The sequence below is a fragment of the Chiloscyllium punctatum genome, chromosome 42 (genome assembly GCF_047496795.1).
Source record: "Chiloscyllium punctatum isolate Juve2018m chromosome 42, sChiPun1.3, whole genome shotgun sequence".
Lineage (NCBI taxonomy): Eukaryota > Metazoa > Chordata > Chondrichthyes > Orectolobiformes > Hemiscylliidae > Chiloscyllium > Chiloscyllium punctatum.
The window spans coordinates 44,339,211-44,354,108 of NC_092780.1; the positions used below are offsets into that span (position 1 = coordinate 44,339,211).

General features: G+C 43.8%; 1 protein-coding gene across 5 annotated transcripts in view; it reads right to left on the reverse strand.

Annotated features, from left to right (window-relative positions):
• Positions 1 to 14,898, reverse strand: part of LOC140465922 (corticotropin-releasing factor receptor 1-like) — a 345,472-nt gene that overhangs the window by 252,402 nt on the left and 78,172 nt on the right. For 4 of the 5 annotated variants that reach the window (XM_072561875.1, XM_072561877.1, XM_072561879.1 and 1 more), the window contains exon 2: positions 12,390 to 12,474. In XM_072561875.1, coding sequence (XP_072417976.1) covers positions 12,390 to 12,456 — 67 coding nt within the window. In that variant the 5' untranslated portion in view covers positions 12,457 to 12,474. Of the gene's footprint in view, positions 1 to 12,389; positions 12,475 to 14,017; positions 14,164 to 14,898 lie in introns of all 5 variants that reach the window. The other variant, XM_072561876.1, reaches the window with a different exon arrangement.

The following is a 14,898-nucleotide window of genomic DNA, read 5'->3' on the forward strand; positions in this document are numbered from 1 at the left end:
GTCCACCCTAGTCCAACACTGGCACCTCCACACATGAGAGAGAGAGGAAAGCAGTCCTAGTGATCATTGCTTACAGAATCTGTTGAGATGGTCTTGAAATTCTGGTGATGACCACAATGCTGCTTCTTAGTCATCCTTCGCTTCACACTTCTATTGGTTTGCAAGAAGCACATAGAGTGGCTGATTTACTGATTAAAAAGTCTGTAACCTATCAATTAGCAGTCATAGTTTACACAAATACTTGAAGGAAATATAATTGATTTTTAGAGGGGTTGTTGTGATGCAATGGTTGTGTCCCTACCTCTGTGCCAGAAAGCCCAGCTTTAAGTCCAGCCTGCTCCAGAGGTATGTAATAATATCTCCGAACAGGTTGATTATATATATCTAAAATAGTTTTAATCAAGCCAAAAGCAGCTTACTGCAGAGAATAGAGTGTGATCTTGGGTTGCTATAGACTGATGGCTTCTCTGTATCTTGTACCCAGCCCCAGGATATTGATTAGCTGTGTAAGTGATGCTTGCAATGAATGTCAGCTTTCTTGCTTTCGAACATGCAGCTATCCCTCAGCCACCCTTCATTTTGAAAGCAGTTCTCTTCTCATTTCATTCTACAATTTAAAATAAAGATTCTGTCTTTAGACAAGATAGTTTTGATGCTCTCTGTATCTAAGACCTGGACAAGGGATAATAGCTGGCTCTATTCCCATTTGGAAGAAAATGGGTTTATCAGTGACAGACAACATGGTTTCATGCAGGGAAGGGCATGTCTTACCAATTTAATCGAACTCTTTAAGGAAGTGACAATGTTGATTGATGAGAGAAGGGCCATAGATGGAGAAAGTGAAGTCGCACAAGTTCCAGGGTGTGCTAGCTAGATGGATAGAGAACTGTCTGGGAGCAGGAGTCACAGAGTAGTAATGGAAGGGAATTTTTCAAAATGGAGACTTGTGACCAGTGGTGTTTCACAGGGATCTATGTTGGGACGACTGTTGTAAGTGATATACATAAATGATCTGGAAGAAGGTATAGGTATTCTGATTAGCAAGTCGGCAGGTGACACTAAGATTGGTGGAGTAGCAGATAGTGAAGGGGACAGTCAGAGAATGCAGCAGAATATAGACAGATTGGGCATTGGACAGAGAAATGCAAGATAATGCATTTTAGAATATGCAATTCTAGAGTGAATGGTAAATGGAAAATCCCTGGGGAAAACTGATGTACAGAGAGATCTGGGTGTTCAGGTCCTTTTGTACCCTGAAGGTAGCAACGCGGGTTAACAGAGTGGTCAAGAAGGCATACACCTTGCTTTCCTTTATCGGACGGGGTATTGAATACAAGAGTTGGTAGGTCATGTTACAGTTGTACAGGACTTTGGTTCGACCACATTTGGAATACTGCGTACAGTTCTGGTCACCACATTACCAAAAGGATGCTTTGGGGAGGGTGCAGAGGAGGTTCTCCAGGATGTTGCCTGGTATGGAGGGCTCTAGCTTGGAAGAGAGGTTGAGTAGATTAGGATTATTTTCATTAGAAAGAAGCCAGTTGAGCGGGCACCTGATTGAGGTCCACAAAATCTTGAGAGGGATAGACAGGGTCGATAGCAAGACACTTTTTCCCAAAATCGGGAACTCAGTTACTAGGAGTCACGAGTTCAAGGTGAGAGGGGAAGAGCTTAAGGGAGATATGCGTGGAAAGTTCTTTATATAGAGGGTGGTGGGTGCTTGGAGTGCATTGCCAGTGGAGGTGGTAGAGGCGGGCACAATAGTGTCTTTTAAGATGTATCTAGACAGACATTTGAATGGGCAGGGAGAAGAGGGATACAGATCCTTAGAAAATAGGCAACAGGTTTAGATAGAGGATTTGGATCAACACAGGCTTTGTGGGCTGAAGGGCCTTTTCCTGTGCTATAATTTTCTTTGTTTTCTTTGTTCTTTGGTTTGACAAATGATAAGTACCATGCATGCTGCACAAGTGCCAGACAATGACCATCTCCAAAAGACAGAATCTAGCCATCATTCCTCAATATTCAATGGCATCACCATCACAATCTCAAATACGAGCATCCTGGTGGGTTACCATTACTGAGAAATGGAAATGGACTCACCACATATAGCGACTACTAGAGCAGGTCAGCAACTACAAATCCTGGCGTAACTCACCTAACTCGTCAAACCCTGACCACAATCTACAAGTCAGGAGTGTGATGAAATATTCCCACTGCCTGTATTAGTGTAACTCTAACAACATTCAAGAAGCTTGACACCATGAAGGGTAAAGCAACCCAACTGATCGGTGAGTTCTGAGAGCATCTTGCCAAAGCTCCTTTAACACTATCTTCCAAACCTATAACCACTGTCATTTAGAAGGAAAAGGGCAGCAGATACATGGGACCACCACAACTAGCAAGACCCCTCCAAGCCACTCATCATCCTAACTTAGAAGTATACTGCTGTTCCTCAATGATGCAAAGTTAAAATCCTGGAATCCCCTCCATTATGGGTCTACCTATAGCACATGGATTGTAGCAGTTAAAGAATACAGCTTACCTCTCTTCTGGGCAGTTACTAGGTTCCAGTCACAACTAAACCATATGCAAACTTATCATTTGCTGCAACCCAACAGCGAGGCTTCATTCTAATGTTTAGTACTTTCAGACCTCAAACATATTTGAACAAGGCTACAAATCTGGCTGATGACTCAATAGTTACATGACTCAGCTCTTAAAGGGACACTGTCCCAACATGGCTATCTCCGATTATTAACCACCACCTTCTCCTGCACGACGAGGGATAAGCAATAAATGCTGGCCCAGACAAGGATGTCCATATTCTGTGAATGAATAATAATAGAAACACATGAGAGATCAATACAGCAGGATCCCTGGTAAATTTACTGCATCCGCTGCACCCGATGCGGCCTCCTCTATATTGGGGAGATAGGCTGCCTACTTGCGGAACATTTCAGAGAACACCTCTGGGACACCCGGACCAACCAACCCAACCATCCCGTGGCTCAACACTTCAACTCCCCCTCCCACACTACCAATGACATGCAGGTCTTTGGACTCCTCCATCGCCAGACCATAGCAACATGACGGCTGGAGGAAGAGCGCCTCATCTTCCGCCTAGCAACCCTCCAACCACAAGGGATGAACTCAGATTTCTCCAGTTTCCTCATTTCCCCTCCATCCATCTTGTCTCAGTCCCAACCCTCGAACTCAGCACCACCTTCCTAACCTGCAATCTTCTTCCTGACCTCTCCACCCCCACTCCGGCCTATCACTCTCACCTTAACCTCCTTCCATCCATTGCATTTCCAATGCCTCTCCCCCAAGTCCTTCCTCCCTACCTTTTATCTAAGCCTGCTTGGCACACTTTCCTCATTCCTGAAGAATGGCTCATGCCCGAAACGTCGATTCTCCTGCTTTTTGGATGCTGCCTGACCTGTTGTGCTTTTCCAGCAACACATTTTCAGTACAGAAATGAAGTGGCAATCTTCAAGACGGAAACACACCAAGTTGTCCATGCTGACCAGATATCCTAAATAAATCTAGTCCAATTTACCAGCACAGCATGATTTTATAAACCTCTAAGAGGTCAGCCCTCAGCCTCCAACATTCCAGGGAAAACACCCTCAGCCAATTCAACTTCTCCCTTTAGATCAAACTCTCTATAATCCTAGCAACATTCTTGTAAATCTTTTCTGAATCCTTTCAAGTTTCACAACATTCTTTCTCTAATAGGGAGATCAGAATTGCATACAATATTCTATAAGTGGCCTAACCAATGTCCTGTACAGCCACAACATGACCTCCAACTCCCATATTCAAATGCCCTGACCATTAAAGGTAAGCATTCCAAATGCCTTCTTCACTATCCTGTATACTTGCAACTCCACTTTTACGGAATTATGACACTGCATTCCAAGGTCTCTTTGTTCAGGAACACTCCCCAGGACCTTACCATTAAGTGTACTAGTCTTGCCCTGATTTGCGTTTCCAAAATGCAGCACCTCACGTTTATCTAAATTAAACTCCATCTGCCATTCCTTGGCCTTTTGGCCCAACTGATCAAGATCCCGAGTACATGGAGGTAACCTTCTTCACTGTCCACTACACCTCCAATTATAGCATCATTTGCAAACTTACTAACATTGCCTCCTATTTTCGCATCCAAGTCATTTATATAAATGACAAAAAGCAGTAGACGTAGTGCCAATCCTGGATTTGGACCCATATCCTAGGCGCTGTGAGGCAGCAGTGCTAACCACTGAGCCACCGTGCTGTCCCAATCTTTGGCAGCCCTGCTGATCTTTAAGGTGCCCTATTCTCCCCTAGTGACCCTTTTGTCCCTAATGTTTTTGTAGAATCCCTTTGGATTCTCCTTATCCCTATTTGCCAAAGTGTTCTCACGTCCCCTTTTTGCCTTCCTGATTTCCCTCTTCAGTATACTCCTACTGCCTTTATACTCTAAGGATTCACTCAATCTCTGCTCTCTATACTGGACATATGCTTCTTTCTGTTTCTTCACCAAAATCACAATTTCTCTTGACATCCAGCATTCTCTTTACCTATCAGCCTTGCCCATCATCCTAACAGGAGCATACTATCTCTAAACTTCCATTATCTCATTTTTGAAGACTTTCCATTTTCTAGCTGTCCTTTTACATGTGAATATCGACCCTCAATCAACTATTGAAAGTTCTTGCCTAATGCCATCAAAATTGGCCTTCCTCCAATTTAGAACTTTAACTTATAAATCCAGTCTATCCTTTTCCATCACAATTTTAAAACTAATAGAATTATGGTCACATGATTAGAGCAATGGTAGTAGTGTATATGGATTTTAGCAAGACATTTAATAAGGTTCCCCATGGTAAGCTCATTCAGAAATTAAGGAGGCATGGGATACAGGGAAATTTGACTGCCTGGGTGAACCCACCCCTCCCAACACAAAAGGACAGAAACCCCTGGTCCTCACCTTCCAGCTTACCAACCTCCGTGTACATAACATCATCCTCCACCACTTCCGCCACATACAAACAGACCCCACCAGATATATTTTTGCTTTCCCATCCCTATCAGCATTCCGGAGAGACTACTCCCTCTGTGACTCCCTCATTAGATCCACACCCCCCACCAGCTGACAGCCCACTGCCGGTACCTTTCCTTGCCACCATAGGAAGTGCAAAACTTGTGCCCACACCTCCCCCCTAACCTCCGTCCAAGGCCCCAAAGGATCCTTCCTCATCTGACAGAAATTTACCTGTACCTCCACCAATGTCATCTACTGTATCCGTTGCACATGATGTGGTCTTCTCTACACGGGGGAGACAGGACGCCAACTTGTGGATTGTTTCAGAGAACATCTCTGGGACACCCGCACAAACTAACCCCACCACCCCGTGGCTGAACACTTCAACTTTTCTTCCCACTCCACCAAGGACATGCAGGTGCTGTGCCTCCCCCATCGCCAAACCCTTACCACCTGACACCTGGAAAAAGAACACCTCATATTCTGCCTTGGGATCCTGCAATCATATGGGATTAAAGTTGATTTCACCAGTTTCATCATTTCCCCTGATGAAGGGCTTATGCCCAAAATGACGATTCTCCTGCTCCTCGGATGCTGACTGACCTACTGTGCTTTTCCAGCGCCACACTCTCAATTGAAATTTTGCCCTATCAACTGTCTATCCTTCCTCACAGACTCTCTGCATGCTGTAGCTGTCTGTTCAGCAGCTACCTCATCCTCTGATCCATAGGTCTGGTTGTCATTCCCCTGCTAAACTAGTGAAAATCCTCCCGAAGAGTTCTAGCAAACCTCCTGCCCAAGATATTGGTCCCCCTCCAGTTCAGGTGCAATCCATCCTCATTGTACAGATTCCACCTTCTCCAGAAGGTATCCCAATGATCCATATATCTGAAGCCCTTCCACCAGCTCTGCAGCCACATGTTCAGCTACACTCACTCTGTTCCTACACTCACTAGCCCGTGGCATGGGTATCAATCCTGAGATTACTGCTCTGCTTGTCCTGCCTTCCAGCTTCCAACCACACTCCCTATATTTATTTTTCTCCTCACAAATTTGTTTCAATTTCCTACTGACTATTTGGAAGGGTCTATAGTACAATCCCAATATGATAATCTCTTGCTTATTTCTCAGTTCCAACCAAAAACTTCTCTGGATGTATTCCCAGGAATATCCTCCATAAATACAGCTGTAATGTTATCTCTCATCAAAAACGCCATTCCCACTTCTGTCTTGCCTCTCTTTCTATCCTTCTATAGGATCTATACCTTGGAATTTTAAGCTTCCAGTCCTGTCCATCCCTGAGCCACATCTCTGTAATTGCTATGATATCCCAGTCTCATTTTCCTAACCATGCCTGGAGTTCATCTGCCTTCCCTGTTAGACTTCTTGCATTGAAGTAAATGCAGTTTAATTTATCAGTCCTATCTCATTCTGCACTTTGTTCCTGCCTGTGCTGACTGTTTGGTTCACACCTTTTCCCAACTGCAATTATTCTTAGATTGATCTCTTTCCTCACTATCTTCCTCGGTCCCACCCACCCCAACCTTATTAGTTTAAATCGTCCCGAGCAGCTCTAGATAATCTCCCTGCCAGTATATTAGTCCCTTCCAATCTGTCCTTCAACAGGTCACTTCTACCCTAGAAGAGATTCCAACGATCCAAAGAAAAATGAATCCTTCTTCCATATACCAGTTCCTCAGCTACACATTCATCTGCTCTATCCTCCTGTTCCTACCCTCACTTGCAAGTAGCATCAGGAATAACCCAGATAGGACTACTCTAAAGGACCTCCTTCATATATTCCAGCCTAATTTACAATATTCTCTCCTCAGAGTCTCATCCTACATCATTAGTTCCAATGTGTACAATGAAGTCCTGCTGGTGCCTCATCTCTTTGAGAATATTCTGTACCTTCTCAAAGATATGTTTGATCCCAGCACCAAGGAGGCCATAACAACCGTGCGGGGCGGTTATTTTCCCGGTTTCCCACCCAACTGGAATTTTCGATATCAGCCATTCTGATTTCTCATTGTCGGCCTATCACTTCCAACCGCCTGTAACCTGGGTGTACTCCTTGTTATATTAGAGCCAGTCATGGTACTAGAAAACTGACTGCCAGCACTAAATTCCCCTGAAAGTCCATCACTCCCTATATTTTCCAAAACACCATACTTGTTTAAGATGGGTTAGCCACAGGAGACTCCTGCAATGCCTACCTCCCTCTCTTACCTTTCTGGGAGGTAACCCATCACCAGACTGTATCTGTGGATTTTCTCCCTTCCTATAGCTGCCATCCATCACACCCTGTAGCTCCTGTAAATTCCTCATTACCTTGAACTGCTGCTCCAACCGATCCAGTAGGATTCACAACTAAACACTCACTTCCAGCAGACATTAGTAACACTTAAATTCTCCCATATCCAACAGGAAGAGCACATCACTCTGCTAAAGGCTATCTTTCCACCTTCATCTACAAACCCAGAAAATAGCACACAGTCTTACTGCTCTAAAAAATGCTACTCCAAGCTAACTTTGTACCCATGTTTAATATTTTTAAAGTTTCATCAAGACTTAAAAATTAGAGTCAATAAAATGTGGAGCTGGAAGAAGCACAGCACATCAAGCAGCACGAGAGCAAGGGAGTCAACCCCTCATTCAGGGTCTTGCCTGAAACATCGACTCTCCTGCTCCTCTGATACTGCTCATTTTAGATTAGATTACTTACAGTGTGGAAGCAGGCCCTTCGGCCCAACAAGTCCACACCACCCCGCCGAAGCGCAACCCACCCATACCGCTAACCTAACACTACGGGCAATTTAGCATGGCCAATTCACCTGACCTGCACATCTTTATGACTGTGGGAGGAAACCGGAGCACCTGGAGGAAACCCACGCAGACACGGGGAGGACATGCAAACTCCACACAGTTAGTCGCCTGAGGCGGGAATTGGCACTGTGAGGCAGCAGTGCTAACCACTGTGCCACTGTACCACCCACAAGTTAATTAATTAACTCTGACTTTCCAGCATCTGCAGTGATCACTATCTCCAAGTTCAAAAAGAAATTAGAAAAGCTAAGAGTGTACACGAGAAAACAATAGTGTGTAGAAGAAATTATAACTCAAAAAGACAAAGTTACGGGAACCCTATCTGAATGCACATAGCATTTGTAACAATGTAGAATTATGGGCACAAACAGAGATCCACAGGTATGATCTAATTGGCATTACAGAAATATAGTGGCATGGTGATCAGGACCAGGAACTGAATATTCAAGAATATTTGATGTTAAGGGAGAACAGATAAGGTGAAATAGGTAGACCTGTGCCTATAATAATGGATGAAGTCAGTACATTAGTAAGGGAGGATTTCAGGTTTGAAAAACAATGTGAAGAATCGGTTTCCATGGAGCTAAGAAAACAGCAAAGGGCAGCAGACATTGGTTGGAATTGTTTATAGGGTATGAGTAGTGGGGGCATGGCGTTATTCATGAGATGACAAAAACATATAGCATGGGTATCACAATTATCATGGGTGACTCCAATCTAGAAATAGAATCATAAAACACAGATGGCATGGAAGCAGGCCATTTGGCCATTGAGTCCACACCAAATCTCGGAAGACACTGATGCAGTTCTCTCAAAGTGAAGAAGATGTCTGATTCTCCTGTTCTTATCTGTCAGCCTCTGATTGGACTGGATTAACAGCCCCCTTAGTTTCTATAAGGTCCACTTGGCTGACCCCATTATCTCCAGACCAAAATGGGGTCCACCAGCTTCCACATCATGCACATGCAATACTTTGCCTTGCCCTGCATCTTTACTTCATTTACTTGCATCTGAATTTGACTTTTAAAAATTCCCTACTTGCTTTCTAGTTTTTAAATTGAAAAAAATTACCCCAATAACCTTCAATCTAAAAATAATCTATCATAGAAAGTCAAATTATTAGCTATCACCAGTCAGTGGCTCAGTGGTTAGCACTGCTGCCTCACAGCACTAGGGTCCTAGGTTCAAATCCAGCCTTGGGTGACTGTGTGGAGTTTGCACATTCTCCCTGTGTCTGTGTGAGTTTCCTCCCACAGTCCAAAGATGTGCAGTTTAGGTGAATTGGCCATACTCAATTGCCCCATACTGTTAGGTGCAATAGTCAGAGGGAAATGGGTCTGGGTGGGTTACTCTTCAGAGGGTTGGTTTGGGCCTGTTTCCACACTGTAGGGAATCTTAAAAAAAAACTTGCCTTATAATATCAATCTTTCTTTCCTGATCCTGAGCTTCTATTTCCCAAAAACTATAAACTCACTCACTCTGGATGTGAGCTGTCCTTCTTAACTGTTTAATGATTCTGCATCTTCAACAGGCCCACATTTTCTTATTTCCTTTTTAGAGAATCCCTGAGACTTCTGTTTATTTTTTTTTCTCCCACAGGTTGGGTTGGGTAGGGTAGGGACAAGTGGAGAGAGGATGGAATCAAGGTAGAAGGAAATGAGCTCAGTGGGGCAGGAACTAGTGCAGTCTGCTTTGTGGAATTTGGGAAAGAGGTAGAAGTGGGCTATTTGGGGTTAGGAGACTGTAAGGTTGGAGGAACTGTGGGAAGATCTCCAGAGGTAGTGAGGTTGGTGACAGATCTGGTAACACTGGCTTGATATTTGGATGTGGGGCCTTGGTCTAATGATTAGATTAGATTAGATTGGATTAGACTAGATTACTTACAGTATGGAAATAGGCCCTTTGGCCCAACAAGTCCACACCGACCCGCTGAAGCGCAACCCACGCAGACCCATTCCCCTACATTTACCCCTTCACCCAACACTACGGGCAATTTTAGTAGGAATGATGGTAGGAAGAAGTGTCCAAGAGCTGGTGTTGAGCTTCTGCAGGGTAAAGATCAGACTCCTACAGCACCAGCTTTGTCAGTGGGTTTGACAACAAAGTTTGGGTTGGACCAGATGCAACAAAGTATTGCAATTTCAGAAGGGGACAGAATATGTGACAGGAGTAGAGAAATTGAGATGACTGATGTTATGCCAACAACATCTCTCAATGGAGAGATTGAGGGCAAGTGGAGTGTGAATACTGGAGGTAGGTGGGATTGGGGCTATGGAATGGGGCTATGGGTTGGGGGGAACAGCAGGGTGTGGAGCAGTGGTGGATTCCTGCCCAAAGAAGTGAGCACAGAGACAGTGGGGAAAAAAAAGTTCAACATCAGGATTTGTCCCTCAATTGAAAATTTATTTTTTGCTATTTCCTCCCTTGCTCATGTAATAACCTGGGATGTCTTTTAGATTAGATTAGATTAGATTACTTACAGTGTGGAAACAGGCCCTTCAGCCCAACAAGTCCACACCGCCCCGCCGAAGCGTCACCCACCCATACCCCTACATCTACATTTACCCCTTACCTAACACTAAGGGCAATTTAGCATGGCCAATTCACCTGGCCTGCACATCTTTAGACTGTGGGAGGAAACTGGAGCACCCGGAGGAAACCCACGCAGACACGGGGAGAACGTGCAAACTCCACACAGTCAGTCGCCTGAGGCGGGAATTGAACCCGGGTCTCAGGCGCTGTCCAGCTCTGGAGATTTATCATCTTTTAAGCCTGCCTGATCACTCAGAATTTCCTTTCTGTCTATAGTAATTTCTTTAATGTGCATCACAGACTAATGAAGTCTTTGCCAGCTCTATGGAGGGCGGTCCACTCAATCCCACTCTCCTGTACTATACCTGTAACCTTGTGAGTTTATTTCCCTCAAATATGCATCCAATTTTATTTTGAAATGTATTCATATCTCTGATTTCAGCATCTTCATGGACAGAGAGTTTCTAGGTCTTTATCTCTCACATGTAAAAATAGTTCTCCTCAGATCATGGAACAGTAACAGAAAATGTGCAACTAAAACTATAATCTGCTAGTAATTCAAAATGATGATAAGGCACTGACTAGAGTCATAGAGATGTACAGCATGGAAACAGATTCTTTGGTCCAACTCATCCATGCTGACCAGATATCCTAAATTATTCTAATGCCATTTGCCAGCACCTTCTAAATCCTTCCTATTTATATACCCATCCAGATGCTTTTTAAATAGAATTATAGAGAGGTACAGCATGGAAACAGACTCTTTGGTTCAACCCATCCATGCCGACCAGATATCCCAACCCAATCTAGTCCCATCTGCCAGCACCCAGCCCATATCCCTCCAAACCCTTCCTATTCATATACCCATCCAAATGCCGTTTAAATGTTGCAATTGTACTAGCCTCCATCACTTCCTCTGGCAGCTCATTCCATACCCATACTACCCCCTGTGTGAAACAATTGCTCCTTCGGTCTCTTTTATACCTTTCCCCTCTCATCCTAAACCTATGCCCTCGAGTTCTGGACTCCCCGACCCCAGGGAAAAGACTTTGCCTATTTACCCTATCCATGCCACTCATAATTTTGTAAACATCTATAAGGTCAGCCCTCAGCCTCCGATGCTCCTGGGAAAACAGCCCCAGCCTGGCCAGCCTCTCCCTATAGGCTCAAATCCTCCAACCCTGGCAACATCCTTGTAAATCTTTTCTGAACCCTTTCAAGGTTCACAACATCTTTCCGATAGGAAGGAGACCAGAATTGCATGCAATATTCCAATAATGGCCTAACCAATGTCCTGTACAGCTGCAATATGACCTCCCAACTCCTGTAATTATACCAGCCTCCACTACTTCCTCTGGCAGTTCATTCCATACATGCATCACCCTTTGTGTGAAAACGTTGCCCCTTAGGTCCCTTTTATATCTTCCACCCCCTTACCTTAAACCTATTCCCTCTAGTTCTGGACTCCCCACCCCAGGGACTCTGTTTACCGTATCCATGGCCCTCATGATTTTATAAACCTCTAAGATCACCCCTCATCCTCCAATGCTTTTCCAGTTAATTTTCATTTGGGCAAGAACATCAACAGCTTTAATGTTGCAAGTAATCCCTGCTGTCTACATTAATACAGAGTACTCTCAAAGCACTTCATGGTTTGTAAGGGTTCTGGGGATATCCTAAGATATTCTGAAAGCAGCAATAGGTGAATAAAAATATTGTAAGAAGAAATAGAGTTATTTGTAGAGATGGTATAATGAAACGGTCTTTTATTTATTCATTCATGGGATGGGGACTTCATTGGCCTGGTCAGCACTTACTGTCCTGGAGAAGGTGGAGGGTGGGTTGCTTTGTGGAATCCTATAGATGTAGAAGGTATGGTGAGCACCTCATACAGTCAGAACAGTAAATTCAGCAATTTCATTTAGTAATAACTTTGGAACTAAACTGCCTTTCTGGTGATAGAGAATAAAGCTGTTTGTGACAAGGTCTATTTGGTCACCTGAAAAGTTGCTTGCAGCCGAAAGAGCCTCACAGTACTGGTCGAGTATGGTAGCTGAATGCAGCATTATGCAGCAAAGGATCACCTGTAACAGAAAGAACAACAACTGAAACCTGACACTGTGATGTAAAGAATTAACTATACATTTCCACTAATAACAACCACTGAACATGTGTGTAGTTGATGTCAGATTACATGGAACTGGGATATGTCTGTGGAGTTCCAGAGATATCTTCACTTACCAAGTTTTATATATTGTTTTATCAATTCCATTAATTTTTCTTTCACCTAGAAGTAGATCAGATATTTCTACATGGTGGCAGCAGTGACTAGACCCACAGAACCAGAGGCAAATGGCAAGTCTCCCCTGAACTGAAAACCAAAGGAACAGGCATAGGAATTTAAAACAAACCCAGTCACTGAGCCTGCTTGCTGTCCAACACACTGGGACTTCAACTCAGGTGAGCAATGAATTTTCCTCTCTCCCAGCCTGAACCTCTGAAATTGATGCAGTGGTCCAGACAGACTGAACAATGAGGAAGTCTTCATCAAAGAGCAGAAGTAAAAATGCACTGCAAGGGCAATAGGAAAAGCAAGTGGGAAAGAGTATTAACTGCCTTTTGCAAACTTCCTGCAATGGCACTAAGAAGGTGGGAAGAAGATCCCATTCACACCAACTCTAACCATAGTTTCATTGTCACAGTGGCTACTGGGGGGCCCATAGTATAATCCTATCAGAGTGGGTGGCACAGTGGCTAGCTGCCTCACAGCACCAGGGTCTCAGGTTTGATTCTAGTCTCTGGCAATTGCCTGTGTGGAGTTTGCGCATTCTGTGTGTGTTTCCTCCCACAATCCAAAGATGTGTTGGTCAGGTGAATTGGCCAAGCTAAATTGTCCATAAACTTCTATAGACATGTGAAAAGAAAGGATTGGTGAAGATAAATGGAAGTCCCTTACAGTTAGAATCAGGTGCTTAAGGAAGTGGCCCAGAAACAACAGATGCATTGGTGATCAAAAAAGAGAAAATGCTGGAAATTCTCGGCAAGTCTGGCAGCATCTGTAAGGAGAGAAAAGGGTCAGTTAGACTCGAAACGTCAGCTCTTTTCTCTCCTTACAGATGCTGCCAGACTTGCTGAGATTTTCCAGCATTTTCTCTTTTTTGATCACCAATGCATCTGTTGTTTCTGGGCCACTTCCTTAAGCACCTGATTCTAATTGTAAGGGACTTCCATTTATCTTCACCAATCCTTTCTTTTCACATGTCTATAGAAGTTTTTGCAGTCAGCTTTTACAGTTTCTGCAAGCTTACTCTCATACATTATTTTCCCCTTCTGAATGGAACCCTTTGTTCTTCTCTGCAGAATTTTACATTTCTTCCAGAACTCAGGTTTGCTGCTTTATCAAGCCAATTTATACGCCCCCAGCTTTGGATTTAACACTATCCCTTTCCATGATTGAGCCACCTTCCATTAGCCGTGATTGAGCCATCTTCCCTGTTTTAGGAGTTGTGCTCCTGCAAAAGGAAATTAGGGATTTAGGAAGGAGGTTGAAAAGCAGGACCTCTCATTTGCAACCTTCGGGTTACTCCCAGTGATGCCCGGAATAGGAAATACCCATTGAATGTGTACCTAAAGAGCTGGTGGAGGACGGATGGCTTCAGATATCTGGATCATTGGGTTTCATTCCAGGGAAGGTGGGACCTGTACAAGAAGGACAGGCTGCATCTAAACTGGACAGCACCAACATCCTGGCAGGGAGATTTGCTTGTGCCGCTCTGTAGGGGTGAGAACCAGAGCAGTCAGTTAAGTTCAGAAAGAAGGGGAGGAGGAGGAGGAGGAGGAGGAGGAGGAGGATTAGGAGCATGGTGAAACTGGCAGTCCGAAGTGTATTTATTTTAATACAGAAGTATAACAAGTAGATGGCAGGTGAACTTAAAGTCTGGACTAACACATGGGACAATGATGTTTTTGTAATGGCTGTAACATGTTCGAGAGAAGGGGAGGACTGGCAGCTTAATGTTCTAGGACTTACATGTTTCAGGTAGGATAGAAATGGATTTGAAAGAGGTGACGTTGCACTACTGATTAAGAACAGTATCACAACTATACTATGAGAAGGCATCATAGAGACCACAGAGGCCATATGGATATATGAGAATTTTGGATTGTTTTTGCCAGAGCGTTGGAGTCTGAGGGATAATCTGATAGAAGCATATAAAACTACAAGAGGCATGAATCATCAAAGTCTTTTTACCAAGTAGAATTGTCAAATGCTAGAGGACATAGATTTAAGGTAAGAGGGGAAATATTTAAAGAAGTGCAAGGAAGTTTTTTTTAAGTAGATGGTGCTTGGAACATGCTGTCACTTGATGTGGTAGAAGCAGATACATAAGCAAAGAGGTATTTAGACAGACACGTGGAAGAGGCAGGGAATACAGACCATGTACAAGCTGATGGGATTCATTTTGAATTGCAACACAATTGGCACAGACATTATGGGCTGAAGGGTC